At 44.0% G+C, this 15,412-nt stretch overlaps 1 protein-coding gene across 4 annotated transcripts in view; it reads right to left on the bottom strand.

Moving 5' to 3' along the window:
• BOD1L1 (biorientation of chromosomes in cell division 1 like 1) overlaps positions 1 to 14,880 on the bottom strand; it is a 425,195-nt gene extending 410,315 nt beyond the window's left edge. For 2 of the 4 annotated variants that reach the window (XM_033949017.1, XM_033949024.1), the window contains exons 1-2: positions 14,458 to 14,880; positions 10,593 to 10,717 (exon numbers count right to left, since the gene is read on the bottom strand). In XM_033949017.1, the coding sequence (XP_033804908.1) occupies positions 10,593 to 10,717; positions 14,458 to 14,574 (242 nt within the window). In that variant the 5' untranslated portion in view covers positions 14,575 to 14,880. The remainder of the gene's footprint in view (positions 1 to 10,592; positions 10,718 to 14,457) is intronic. The other 2 variants (XM_033948998.1, XM_033949008.1) reach the window with 1 other exon arrangement.
• Positions 14,881 to 15,412: the final 532 nt, after the last annotated feature.

Raw genomic sequence — 15,412 nt, 5'->3', positions numbered from 1 at the left:
GATTGGTCTGGAGAAGTCATATGATGAGATCCAAGTGAAAACATGCTAATTATAATATAATCTATGTTAGGATGTGGGTGAACTCGCATCTTATCATAGGTGTTCTCCATGCACTTCTTTTATAATAATTAAGACCTGAGAAGTTACCTCTTGTGATTAGCTCTCTTCCAGGGAGTGAAGGAACAGGACTTTTATCCAAACCTGGTTTACATATCACATAAAGGAAACCTTTGCTGCCAACATAAGTTACAGCCTCTCCAGTGGCTGACGAACTCTTGTTCCGGTACCAAAAGAATTCTTATCTTTAGTGCTGAGTAGAAGACGTCTTCCCTTTCACCTGATTTGTGCCAAGGCCTAATTGGATGATGAGAATACGGAATTCTATTATCTTATCAGCTGGGATTAGATAAATGAATCCTATAGTGAAGCTACTCTTGGTGATAACCTGTAATAATTGCTGCTAATCAGGAATTATTATTATAAGGAATTATTTAGAGTGTAAGAATTAGTTTACTTATTTATCTAGCAAGTGTGTTGTAATAATTATGTACTGAGTTTCATATATGTAATCGAATATTTTGTGAACAATATTTAGTTATTGCTACTGGCTTTTGAAGTATATTTTTCTATTTTCATAATAAAAGTATTTCTCATTAGCCTGGGTCTGGTGTCATGTAAGTAGGCAAAGAAAGCTGAACCTGGATGAGATATTATGGTCTTACCTAGAATACTAACAGGCACGTATTTGTTTATGTAACTGATTAGTGGACCATAAATCTTTCTACACCCCCCCTGGACATAACTTCCGGTTTCGGAGGGAAGAGAAGGGAAGCCGGCATGCACACGTTAAGAGCCCCGGAGCATAAGTTCGCTATGGGCTAAGGTGTGAAATCTCCAAGCCATTTTTTTTTTTTTTGGTGTTGAGCAGTACCGGCGGCAGCAGCAGAATTCACAGCGGATGATAGCCGGGCGGTCATCTAAATTAGTCGGGCGGACCGCCCGGCTAAAAGACCCTAAGGAGAACACTGTTGTTAGACTTAGGGAGTACTTAGCTTGAAGTAGTTGGGAAACGCAGCTGTAGGCAATCAGCTGGCTCCTGCACCTCTCCTTCTCTCCGGCCCTCTTCCCTGCTGGCCCATGCGCCTGATGTCATCATGGTGACGTCTGCGCACTTCCTAGTGCTTTGAGCCATGGCCACTACCTTTTAGTGTGGCCCAGCTCAAGAAAGTTTGAGAGACACTAATGCCAGATCAAACTGATGATCAGAGAGGTGAAACTCGTCCGTAACCTCCAAGTAGATACTTGGAGATATCTCAACAATAGCTTGTGCATGTCCAAGGATCGCAACACCCGGTCCTGTTCCCTCAAGCCGGAGGAAGCAAAATCAGGAAGTCGGACTTCCTGATTCACATAGAAAGTAGAAACCATAAGAACAGTCTTAATGGGTCAGACCAATGGTCCATCAAGCCCAGTAGCCTGTTCTCACGGTGGCCAATCCAGGTCACTAGTACATGGCCAAAACTCAAGGTGTAGCAATATTCTATGCTATCAATACAGGGCAAGCAGTGAATTCCCTCATGTCTTTCTCAATGACAGACTATGGACTTTTCCTCCAGGAACTTGTCCAAACCTTTCTTAAAACCAGCTACGCTATCTGCTCTTACCACATCCTCTGGCAACGTGTTCCAGAGCATAGCTATTCTCTGAGTGAAAAACAATTTCCTCCTATTGGTTTTAAGAGTATTTCCCTGTAACTTCATCAAGTGTCCCCTAGTCTTTGTAATTTTTGATGGAGTGAAAAATCGATCCACTTGTACCAGTTCTACTCCAGTCAGGATTTTGTAGACTTCAATCATATCTCCCCTCAGCCATCTCTTTTCCAAACTGAAGAGCCCTAACCGTTTTAGTCTTTCCTCATACAAGAGGAGTTCCATCCCCTTTACCATTTTGGTCGCTCTTCTTTGAACCTTTTCTAGTGCCACTATATCTTTATTGAGATAAAGAGACCAGAACTGAACGCAATATTTCAGGTCAAACCATGGAGCGATACAGGGGCATTATGACATTCTTAGTTTTGTTAACCATCCCTTTTTTAATAATTCTCAGCATCCTATCTGCTTTTTTGGCCGCCGCCACACATTGGGCAGAAGGTTTCATCGTATTGTCTACCATGATACCCAGATCCTTTTCTTGGGCGTTAACCCCCAAGGTAGACCTTAGCATCCGGTAACTGTGATTCAGGTTATTCTTCCCTGGCTAGTTAAGGCCGTGAACTCAATAGCCATGCCATCAGATCAAAGCGGTCCGGATCCTGCAGCTCAATCGGGCCCTGCCTGAGGAGACGAGGGTGACAAGGGAGCTTGAGCCTCTGATCCCACTGGAGCCAAACCAGGTCAGCATATCACGGGCGTCTTGGCCAATCGGGTGTGACAAGGATCACTGGGCCACTATCACAATAGAAGCCATGGAGGCAAGACATATAGGAGATCTTCCCATGGCCAAGGTTGAACCAAAGTGGCCAGGCCTTCACTGCCAGCCTCATGACATCATGCAATATAGCATCATACGATCACTTTTCCCCATATTCGAAAAAGAACCCCCACCTCCACCACCATCTAATCAACCATCTGCTACAGACTTGGTCAATTACTTCAACCAAAATATAAAAGATATAAGATCAAACTTAGGACCCACTATAAGATCCCCAGATTCTACAAGCCAGACCAAACATCTCTAATTCAGTACACTTTCCAACTTTAAACCCCCCTCCCTTCCAGATCTAATCAAAGTCATTCAATCAACTAACACTTCCAATAACCCAACTGAGAATACTCCACCTTCCATTCTAAAAAAATTATTTTCTCTTTTTGGTCCCTTTATCCTTGAAATGATAACCAAGAGTCTCAAAACCAATGTAGTCCCGAAAAGCTGGCAATCCGCTCTAGTTTTCCCCAAAATAAAAAATCAAAACACAGATGAAATCCAATGCTCCAACTATCGACCAATTTACAATTTGTCTTTCATTTCAACCTTACCAAAAAAATAGTGTTCAGTCAACTTTCAGAATTCATTGAGAAAACCAATGCTCTCTACCGAAATCAAATGGGATTTCATTCAAACTACTCCACAGAACTGTCTCTTCTCGGTCTCCCCACTACCATTTATTATTTTCACGATCATCACAAATCCATCCTTCTAATATCCCTCGACCTATCAGCGGCCTTTGACACCATCAACCATAACCTCCTCCTCACTCATCTTAAAAACTGTGAAATCTCAGGTTCAGCAGTACTCTGGTTCTCCTCCTATTTTGAAGATCAAAATTTCACTGTCTAGTCCAAGGGAATCTCATCTTCTCCAATCACCCAAACATACAGCGTTCCGCAAGGTTCAATTCTCTCCCTTCAACTGTTTTAATATCTTCCTAGCCCCTCTACTGACTCTAACCTAGGGATCTCAAAGTCCCTCCTTGAGGGCCGCAATCCAGTCGGGTTTTCAGGATTTCCCCAATGAATATGCACTGAAAGCAATGCCTGCACATAGATCTCATGCATATAGATCTCATAGATCCCTGCTCTAGCCCAATCAATCTGATTAATTACATTTGCATATGCCAACGACATCTAACTTCTACATCCCATCAACCCCACTAATATTACCGACATCCAAGAAATCAACACAAAACATGACAAAATCAGTGACCGGCTCCGAACAAACAGATTATCCCTTAACATAACCAAATCCCAAGGCCTACTTTTCCCAGTCAAAAGCAATGAAATTCTAAAAGGACAAGTATGCATCAATTCTTGTGCAATTCAAATCGAACCCCAAATAAAACTACTAGGAGTCATCTAAGGATTATACTAAGCTTAATTATACCTTTTGGTGGAATTCAGTCTGTCATATTTATAAAATGGAGAGAGTGCTTGCTATACAGCAAGGAAATTATAATAATTTTAAAAAGATTTGGGGGCCACTGATTACATATTCAGACACCTTAACCATCCCTTTTTTTATTATTATATATGGTTATAAGTAGGGTGGGATTGGGATATATGATATTTGTTTTAACTGGTTTATTATTAATGGGTGGGATGGGTGGGGAGGGATTCTTTTATGCTTTGATGATTATAAGTAAGAATGTCAAGTGATTTGTAAAATTTATTTTTGATTGAATATTACACACTTGTAAGATATGAAAACGAATAAAGATTTTTTTTTTTTTTTTAAATGAGTCATCCTAGATAAAGATCTGACATATCATGATCAAATCAGCTCTCTGACCCAAAAATGCTTCTATAAACTTCACCTCATTCGCTCTATTACATCTGTTCTCGATATCGCCTCTATCCAAATACTAATTCACTTCTTGATTGTCTCTCATCTCGACTATTGCAATTGTTTAAATCATGGGATTACTCAAAAGGAAACACGTCAAATGCAATTCATCCAAAATACCGCCATCAAACTTATCTATAAAGCAAAAAATACAACCACGCCACTCCCCTTCTTCGGGAAGCACATTGATTACCAGTCTCACATCGTACCACATATAAAATCTCATCCTCATTTTCAAAATCAAACTCTCTCACACTCAAGCTTTTCTCGATAAATACATTATTCCCTACTCATCTTCTAGGGCCCTCAGATCTGCCGATCAAAACCTATTGACTGTCTCTCCAATTAAGGAACTCTACTATTCCAGAAACACAATTTTCTCCGTCACTGCCCCTACCCTCTGGAATGCCATGCCATCTCATCTTCGCCATGAAACCTTTCTCGACAACTTCAAAACTAAACTCAAAACCTTTTTATTCCAAGACACATACGAAAGCATAGGATAAACTCCTTTTTTTCCAACTGCAGAAAACTTTCTAAGAGAACCGCTTCTATGAAGTGACACCCCTTCTCCTGCTGTATTTTCCCTTCCCTGCGTACCTTCCTTTATTTTTATTTTACAATGCAATTACTATACTTCCCATCCCAAGTTCCTTTCGTACCTGTTTATGTCAATGTCTACATCATAACCCTGCCTAACCCCCTTTTTCTTTATCTTTCAAATTGTATATTTTTAGCATTGTAAACTGACCAGATACGTGCTGATGGTCGGTATATCAAATTACAAATAAACTTGGAAACTTGAAGAACCAATCAGCTTTCTTGTTGGCCGCAGTTGCCATGAGATCTGTGGGATGCCCTCACTGAGCCACTATGCAATCGAATACCCTTTGAGATAGGAACCACTCCGCAAGGACAGACTGCTCAGCCTGCAGCTGCAATGCCTGGAGAGATGCAGAGATCAAATCTACAAAATGCACGCAGTATGATTCTTCCCCACTCGGATCCTGATCCTGGAGATCTGCCAGGACTGCCACATCTCCAGCAGCCATGATGCTCTCCTGCGCAAGCAGAGGTATGGAACCAAGAGCAACCGCAGTCCCGAGCAGCTTACCTATTGGACCCCCAGAAAGGAGGCAACAGAAAAGGCCCAGGTCCAGAGGTGGAGAGGTCCCAGCGGCCGGCAAGGACACCTGCAATAGGGAGACAAGTAGATATTTCTGAGGCAACAAAGCAGGATACAGCATACCCAGAAAGTTTGGTGAAAAAACCCTTCTCCGGGGAAGAAGCCAGCTGCTGTGGACCCTTTTGGGGATGATTAGAGGATCTGTGAAATTTTTCCCCCAAAGTGTGCTTGCGTTGCACCGGATAACCTTGTGCACACTCCCCAGGGGCCCCCGATGCCGATTTTGCAGACTCTAGCCTAGGTGATTCCCTTCCTTCCCTTCTCACCTTAAACAGCCTAAAGCCTTTGAACCCAAACCATTTTATAACTTTCCTGCAGTCATATAAAGCCAGCTATTTCCATCTGGATTGCAACTCTCATCTTTTGCTACTTCTGACTCTCTTCAGGGATGCTTCTGAAAAATGCCCATCATTAAAGGATAAGCTTGGAAAAGAAACTAATGGCACGTCCTCCCGGAAGAAGATGTAAAACTTCCCTCTGGCAACTGAACCTATGCGCTTCTCTCTTTTTCTCTCCCCCTTTTAGCCCTCCAAACCACCCCCTGGCTCTCCTTCTACCCCTCTGTAAGTCACCTAGAGCATGCACAGGTATTGAGCGACACACAAATGGAAGATTAGATTAGTCTCCTCAGCCACACTATGAACTCAGTCTAGGCCCACCCCTAGGCTCACATTAAATATATAGACCCACCCACCAATCACCAACCAACACAGAATAAAAGTAACTAAATTAAAAATATAATTTAACAACCCCAAAGCTATACCTTAAACTTATAATAATCTTACCCATCATGTGCTTTTCGATCCCAGTTATCAACCAGGGCAGATATGCTGATCCATAATATCCCTCCTAACACAGCCCCCAAAACCAGAGTAGATTCTCCTGTTCTTCACACACGCCCACAAGAAAAAACATATCTATCACCCTCATAAAAGCCAGACTAGTAAATAACAAAGACATCATACTAAAAGACCTTGTAGATAAAAACTGGAACATGATCCTAATTACTAAAACCTAGCTTAAAGACAATGATACTTACATAAGGTATATGTCCCTTACCTTATCATATTTTTTAGTAGGCTCCAGTACACAGAAAAGAAGTAACGCTGCTGAGAGAGCTGAAACAGCTTACAGGGAGATCCTCTGTCTTAGAAAGTAGGCAAGCTTGACTGGAAAAGCACAGTTACTTACCCTAACAGTTGTTATCTAGGAACAGCAGTCAGATATTCTCAACATGTGGGTGACGTCATCCACGGAGCCCCGTAGCGGACAGCCTCACACGCAGTCTTTCTTGAAGAACTTTCAAAAAGTTTGCGAGTGATTTACCGCGCATGCGTGCGTGCCATCCCACTGAACGTAGGTCGTGCATTTCCTCTGAGGTACCTCAGTTCAGATAGCTAGCTAAGAAGCCAACCAGAGGAGGTGGGTGGGTTGTGAGAATATCTGCCTGCTGTCCCTGGATAACAACTATTACAGTAAGTAACTGTGCTTTATCCCAGGACAAGCAGGCAGCATATTCTCAACATGTGGGTGACCTCCAAGCTAACCAGTATGGGATGGTGGGAGTGTTGGCAAATTAGGAGAATAAATGTTGTAAAACTGCCTGGCCAAAATGTCCATCCCATCTGGAGAAAGTATCCAGACAATAATGAGAGGTGAATGTATGAACCGAGGACCAAGTGGCAGCCTTGCAAATTTCCTCAATAGGAGTTGATCTGAGGAAAGCTACAGACGTTGCCTAGCTCTAACTTTATGGCCCGTGACTTGACCTTGCAGAAGGAGACCAGCCTGAGCAAAGCCATCCTGTTCGCTTGGAAACAGGAAGCCCCAACTTATTTGGATCGAAGGAGATAAAAAGTTGAGGAGCAGTTCTATGAGGTTGAGTGCGTTGCAAGTAGAAAGCCAAAGCACGTTTACAGTCCAGAGTATGAAGAGCTGTTTCTCCAGGATGAGAATGAGGCTTTGGAAAAAAACACTGGAAGAACAATGGATTGGTTGAGATGAAATTCTGAAACCACTTTAAGTAAGAATTTAGGATGAGTATGGAGGACCACCTTGTCATGATGAAATACTGTGAAAGGTGGATCTGCCACTAGAGCTTGTAGCTCACTGACTCATCTAGCAGAGGTGAGCGCAATGAGAAAACCACTTTTCAAGTGAGATATTTAAGATAAGCCGAATCTATTGGTTCAAAAGGAGGCTTCATCAATTCAGCAAGAACAACATTGAGATCCCAAACCACTGGAGGCGGCTTGAAAGGTGGTTTGACACTGAAAAGTCCTTTCCTAAATCTGGAAACCACAGGATGAGCAGAAAGGGGTTTCCCTTCATTAGGCTGATGAAAAGCAGCAATTGTACTGAGGTGGACTTTAATGGATGTGGATTTGAGACCAGATTGAGATAAGTGCAGCAGGTAATCCAAAACTGAAGACAAGGAGGTAGATTGCGGTTCCGTGTGATGAATAGTACACCAAGCAGAGAATCTAGTCCATTTATGGGTGTGACACTGCCTAGTGGACAGAGGTGAGCTGCCTGGTCAATATGGCTTGCAGCATGTCCTCGAAGACAGGCACCGAGACCAATGTCTCTGGTCTAGAAGGTGCAGCAGTGCGCTCCACAGAGGGCGACCTCGAGGATGAGTATTCCCTATTTTTGGAGGCACGCTTCGGAGGAAGTCTTGTAGAGGCTGGCACGACTGCACTCGTTGCCTGGACTGCCTGATACTTAGCTGGAGGCTTCTTAGCTAGCGTACCTGCGGAGGGAAGAGCAGACTTGCCCGAGGACAAGACCTTAGGAGGCACAGCAGACGAGGCCTTCACGGACGAGGATGACTTGCCCGAGGTCGAGGACTAGGCGGACGAGGCCGCCACCGAGGTTGAGGTCTTTTCTGCAGACGGCTCCATGGAACCAAAGAGCTGCTGGATCTGGACACGACGTCTCTGGAGAGCTCTTTTTTTGAAGGGTAGCACAGCGCGGGCAGAACTCAGGACAAAATTTGGGTCCCAAGCACTTAATACACCAGTGGTGCGGGTCGGTGAGTGAAATCGCCTGGTTACACTGGCTACACCTTTTGAAGCCCGTAACAGGCCGGGACATAGAAAAAAAGATGGGCGCAGCCAAAGGAGGGTTGTCGGCAAGGCCTGAGCAAACCCCGCCGGATGAGAACCGACGAAAAAAAGAGGAAAACTTTTTTTTTTTTTTTAAAGAGACGCGCCGCACAGCGACTACAAAATAAAATAACAAATTAAGGAAGAAAAGCCGCGGTGCGAGAAGGCAGAACTCAAAGTCGGACAGAGCTGAGAAACACAGGTGCTTCTTACCTCAGAGGAGATGCATGACCTACGTTCGGCGGGAAGGTACTCACGCATGCACAGTGCAGCACTCGTGAACTTTTTGAAAGTACTTCAAGCAAGTCTGCTTGCGAGACTGTCCGCTACGGGGCTCCATGGATGATGTCACCCACATGTTGACAATATGCTGCCTGCTTGTCCTGGGATAATCTTCGGTCTGCCCCATCAGCTAGACATCCATGGCCAGGACCTCTGCCACCCTCGAACAAATCATGCAGACACCTGGCAGAGGAACGCAGTCTGGTCCTGATTCTGGGCATGCCTCCATAAAGCCACACAGCCTGCGCTCAATCCACTAGTGGACGAACCTGGGGTGAACAAGCTTCCAAGGGAATGGTCCCTGAGCCCCAATCCCAAGTACAGGCTGTCCAGAGAGCGTACTGACAGACAGTGAATTCCTGGAAGCAGACTTTTTCCAAAGGTCTGCGATTTCCCACAGTCAAAGCTGTCCCCGCAGGGAACCTCTGCAGCACGAGGGCAAAATCCGTGAACTATAAAGAAAATAAACACGAGCAGAAAAGATAAGCTCCTACAGCCTGGCTTGTAGGAAGAAAAACTGAGTCCTCAGAAGGCAGTGCTGAGGTAAAAGGGGTGGAGCTCAAGTCTCTGGAATTTGAGGCTTCCTACAAAGTCTTGGTGGGTATACGGAATTAACCCAATCATCCCGGAATAAAGTGGTATTGTACAAGAATGTATCATTGCTGAGTATGAAAAAATTAAAGTTACAGTACTCCCACGGTATTTGCGGGGGTTGTTCCAGGAACCCCCATGATACTTGAAAAATCGTGAATACGGTTTTCAGCGGGGGGAGACAGGAGAGGGCAGCAGGAGAGAGCAGCCGGAGTGCCGGCGAGTGAAGGAAATCACTCGCAGTATGCTCCGACCGCTTCTTCCTGCACTAAAGTCGGGTCTCACCAATCAGGAGCTGCTTTGACACGCAGCTCCTGATTGGTGAGGCCCAACTTTAGTGCAGGAAGAGGCAGTCGGAGCACACAAGTGATTTCCTTCACTCGCCGGTGCTCTGGCTGCTCTTTCCTGCCCAGTCATTCGCGGTCAGAAAATACCGCGAATGATTGGGACCGCAAATCGCTGACCGCGAATGACTGCGGGAGCACTGTATAGCTATAATACCAAGAAATTTGCTCTATTAACAAAAATAAGAGCAAATTTTAAGAAAAACTGAGCTTTATGTAATCAGTGGCTTTGAGCGACCCCAGGATGGGCTTTAAAATAACTTGTAAAAATTATTTTCTGATCAAACACAATCAAATTCATTGGAAAAACTTCAAATCCACGGTTTTTCCAACTTTAGGTTTTTCTAGCCAACTTTTTTTTTTTAAATTATTTATTCATTTTACATCTTACAACAAGTGTATTATAAAATAACATTTAAACTTATAGAATATCACTTGATTCTCTATCAATTTAACTTAAATCATAATATTTAAACTCTCCCTCCCAACCCTACTAATTCATATGTAGTACATATATCACTGGGGTTATGGTCAATCAAAATTCTGCCTAATATTGTATTTGCAACTAAAGAGCTTAGAGCAAGCCCAGAGATGTGTTTGTTTGGACTCTCCAAGCAAAAAAAGTGTTCCACTGCCCCCGACATCATGACACTCACAAGCTCCATACTCTGATCCTCCATGCTATAGCTCTCTGCTCCAAGTCTTGGGGCTAGCTCTTCTGTTTCTATATTGCTATCAACTTACTTGAGCACTTGCTGCCTTATATTGTTTCTCAGCTGGTTCTTGTTAAGATGTGGACTCCATGTGTGATTTGCCAAATGGTTAGACACAAAGTTGTCAACCCGCTGTCTCAGATTTTGATACGCAGGCTAAAAAAGCAAAACATAAAATATCAGCTCATTGCAAAAAAAAAACAAACAAACAAACAAACATTTTATCTGAGTAACTCTATATCATGATTACAGTATTTAAACATTAAGACAGTTCAATAAATCCCAGGTGTAGCTTGGTATGGTGATTAGAAATTTTCTTCTGGCTCCTGGGGTAGTTATGTGGCCCTTTAATTAATTAATTCTATTTTCAGCATAGCAGAAGCTTCTTTCTTGCTATACCACAAAACTCCATATGAGTCTGTGCCACACAGTGGAATGTTGCTTGTATTTGGATTTCTGCCAGGTACTTAAGACCTGGATTGGCCACTGTCAGAAACAGAATACTGGACCATTGGTCTGACCCAGTATGGCTATTCTTATGTTCTTAACTCTTGTACTGGCTGTCAAAACAGAGAAAATTCATGCTCCAGCAAAGACCACAGAAATTAAAGTGGGGAAAGGGAAGGCTGACAAGACTTATGCTGGGGGTTTTACTAAACGCAGGTAGAGGTTTCTACTGCAGGCCAGAAAGGTAAATGCTCCGACACTCATAGAATTTCTGTGAGCATCAGAGCATTTACTTCGCCAACCCATGGTAGAAACCTCTTATCGCCATTTAGTAAAAGGAGCCCTTGATTTTAGACATTCCCATGACTTTATGAATGGATTAATGGAATTAATTTACCAAAAATTACGCAAATGCAAGTACTGTACATTAAAGTGGCAAAGCACAAGAGAAGCCAGTCTGAGGTCCTGAAGGGGTCCATGGAGCATCCTGTTCAGGGGTTTACTCCAGATTTTGTTATTCTTCTGTGTAAAGCTTATTTGATGGGTCTGGGATGCTCTGTGTTGCCTGTGAGTGCACCAGCATTGGGCCGGAGAGAGATTCCTTTCCAGGAGACCTCCCTGCTGCTAAGGAATCCGGTGCCCAGTCTGAGTGACCAGGCAGACCAGTACTGGGAGGGTTGGAGCTCAGACTTCATGCCTTTATTATCCCAGAGCACAGTTTCTTGCCTGGAGAGCTCTGTGTCCCTTTCAGGGACCGTAAGTCAGGAGGCGATAGTCCCACTCAACCATGGAGAAGATCCCTCTGTGTGGCGGCATTATAAGTCAGCTACTGGAACTTCAACAGCCATTGACCTCACAGTTCACGGCAATGAGCAGCACAAATGCTCAGACTATCTTTTTCCTGCAAACCCAGATATTACCGGAGTAATTACCCAGGCTTACCAGATATTACCCAGGCTTTCTTGAAATCAGACTCTATCTCCATCACCTCTTCTGGAACAGTCTCCCAGTAGAGATGGTGGAAACAGAGACTGTCCGATTTCAAGAAAGCCTGGGACAGTCACGTGGGATCTATTAGAAAGAGGAAGAGATAATGGTTATTGTGGAGGGGCAGACTGGATGGGCCATTATAGCCTTTATCTGCCATCATGTTTCTATGTTTCTAGTCATTGAGGAATGTGAATCTCTGGAAGGCTCCCTTAGGGTAGTCAAGACTATGTCCAAGCTTTACCCTATGGCTCCAGATGGATAGGCAAATGGCTGGAGAGCAGAAAGCAGAGAGTGGGCATAAATGGGAAGTTCTCCGACTGAGAGAAAGTTACTAGTGGTGTACCCCAGGGCTCGGTACTTGGGCCGATCCTATTTAATATTTATATCAATGATCTTGAAGAAGGAACATCCAGTGAGATCATCAAGTTTGCAGACAACACAAAGCTATGCCGGGCAATCAGATCGCAGGAGGATAGCGAGGTACTCTAGAGCTACTTGTGTCAGTTAGAGAAATGGGCAGAGAAATGGCAGATGAAGTTCAATGTGAGAAATTCAATGTGGAGAAATGCAAAGTAATGCATTTAGGCAGTAAGAATAAGGAATACGAATATAGAATGTCAGGTGCATCTCTGGGTAAGAGCGAACAAGAAAAGGACCTGGGAGTACTGATAGATAGGACCCTGAAACCATCAGCACAATGTGCGGCGGCGGCAAAGAAAGCAAATAGAATGTTGGGCATGATAAAGAAGGGAATCACGAGTAGATTGGAGAAGGTCATAATGCCGCTTTATAGAGCAATGGTCAGACCCCACTTGGAATACTGCCTCCAACATTGGTCTCCCAACCTAAAGAAGGATATAAAACTGCAGGAGAGGGTGCAGAAACGAGCAACGAAGCTAGTAAAGGGTATGGAGAAACTGGAATACGAGGATCGACTGAAGAGACTGGGATTGTTCTCCCTTGAGAAAAGGAGACTACGAGGGGATATGATCGAGACCTTCAAAATATTGAAAAGAATCGACAAAATAGAGCAGAAAAAATTATTTACATTGTCCAACTTGACACGGACAAGAGGACACGGAATGAAGCTCTGTGGGGCAGGTTCAGGACAAATATCAGGAAATTCTGCTTCACGCAGAGAGTGGTTGACACCTGGAATACCCTCCCAGAGGAGGTTATTGCGGAATCGACCATCCTAGGATTCAAAAGCAAACTGGATGCACATCTCCTTACCAGAGGCATAGAGGGATATGGGTGACTAAAATTACGCCTGGTATACAACGGGCAGGGCCTCCGCGTGTGCGGATCACTGTACTTGATGGACCGAAGGTCTGATCCGGAGATGGCGCTTCTTATGTTCTTATGCTCCAGAATTTCATTAGCTGTTTAGGCTGCCGAAGGTGGATTCTAGGGTGGCTCAAGTAACAAAGCATACCTCCCTTCCTAGTAAAGGATGCACAGGACTGCAAGGTGGCCATGGAGCTTAGGAGGCAATTTGAAATGCTAGCTTTGGAAATCAAAGCTGCAGTGGCGTGAACTAAGAGTTAAAGGTTCAAGAGACTTTAAATAAAGATTTTGAATATCTGAATATAAACACTGTTAAACTAGCTGCACTTGTATTGTTTAAGCGTGAAAGCATTGGAATTGTTAAAAACTATTCCGGACAATTTTTTTAAAGATTAGCCTTATGTACATAGTTCTTGAACTATGTACATAGGCCTAATCATAACTGATTTACTTAAAAGTAAACCAGTTTATTAACCAACCTTGTTCACAGAAGCTTTTTTGGAATTTTCCTGGGGGGAGAAGAGTGTGAACCCATCTGCTAACACTTCTTTTCCCCAAGTGGAGACACAGAGCACTAACTGAGCAAGGGACCGAGAAAGACTACCTTCGGGGAGAATCCAGCCAAGGTTGGGCCTCGGACACAGAGCCAACCTGAAGTGGGTGTTACATAGAGCTGTAAGGCAAAACTTGTAGGAAAGCATTAGCATACTCCTGAACATGCTGCTCCAGCACCTTAGGTAAGGCTATGGACAGGGCAGAATGGCTGACAATGAGACACCCATAGCATTTGCTAGAGAAGCACAGGTCCAGGATATCTATAAAGTTGAAGAGATCGAAGGTTCATGCACTGTGATCATGAGAAGAAAGTAGGTGGCTCTGGTAAAAGTTATTATTTATTTAGTTGGATTTATTAACAGCCTTTTCATTAAGAGATTCACCCAAATCAGTTAGCAGTTTACAATGCATTGAATAGTTATCAGGTACTCTTAAGTATTTTCCCTATCTGTCCCAGCAGACTCACAGTTTAGCTGAGTTATCTGGAGCAATGGAGTACTAGGCTGGGATCGAACTCACACAACCTCAGGGTGATGAAGCAGCACCTCTAACCACTAGGCCATCCCTCTACTCCTCAGTCGCGCGGCCTCACACCGTTTTCCCCACCACCACCTTACCTTGGTGTCCACGTCGGCTAGGCAGTCCCTGCGGAACTGGTCGAAAAGCCCCTGACTCTTCAGCTGGTTGACGATGAGGGAGACGAGTTGTGGGTCCCCAGGCTGTAAATGTGCCATGGCAGACAGAAGGAAGGAAGAACAGAGCACGGCCGCCAGATGGGTCTTTCCCACATAAAACACACTTTCTCTCTCCAGGTTGTTGGTGGCTGCAAGATCCGTTAGTCCAGCGACTGCTCGCGCTCGATGTTGTTGCTGCGCGACCTCACCTCTGACCCGGAAGCAGAAGGGAACGCGAGTAGCTCCGTCGTACTGGATCGCAAAAGAGTGGCGAGGAGACGGCAACTGTACTTCTGCAGCGCCCCCCTACTGCAAGGAAGCTGCTCCGTGCAACTGTAGATGGCTTTGAACGCCCTGAGCTCGTCGCATTCTAATGAGCGGGTCAGGTGGGTGACCTCCGCTACTCTAGGTTGTAAAAGGGACAGTGCGCCAACTGAGGAAATAAATGGTAACACGTTGAAGTGAAAGAATATTTCTGGCGTGATTTGAAAAGCTGCAAGTGGGACTATGTGTTTCGGGAAAACTGTTGGAAAAGTTAGAACTATGATCTGATTTCACTAGGTCAGTCTTCTTTGGTGAGCATTTGAGCAATAGATACCCGAAATTACCACGGTTGGTGAAATGATTCCGAACAGGCGTTCTGATGCTATCAGGAACAAATGGTGCACACACTAATTCATAGGTTTGTGTGTGTATAAACAACGCAGGCACTAAAATTCTTATGGCACCTAAATGAGCCAAATGCATATTAATTAATGTTATGCCTATGTTAAATCTAGACAGGAGGAACACGCACCAGCTTGTGACTGTTGCGCCATAAATGTAATGTAATCTTATTTGTATTCTAACTGTAATCTATTTGTTATATCACACAGTAACGTACAGTCGATTTAATATC

Source organism: Geotrypetes seraphini, chromosome 1 (assembly GCF_902459505.1).
Source record: "Geotrypetes seraphini chromosome 1, aGeoSer1.1, whole genome shotgun sequence".
Lineage (NCBI taxonomy): Eukaryota > Metazoa > Chordata > Amphibia > Gymnophiona > Dermophiidae > Geotrypetes > Geotrypetes seraphini.
The sequence above is the reverse complement of the archived record's forward strand: the minus strand, read 5'-3'. Positions and strand labels throughout refer to the sequence as shown.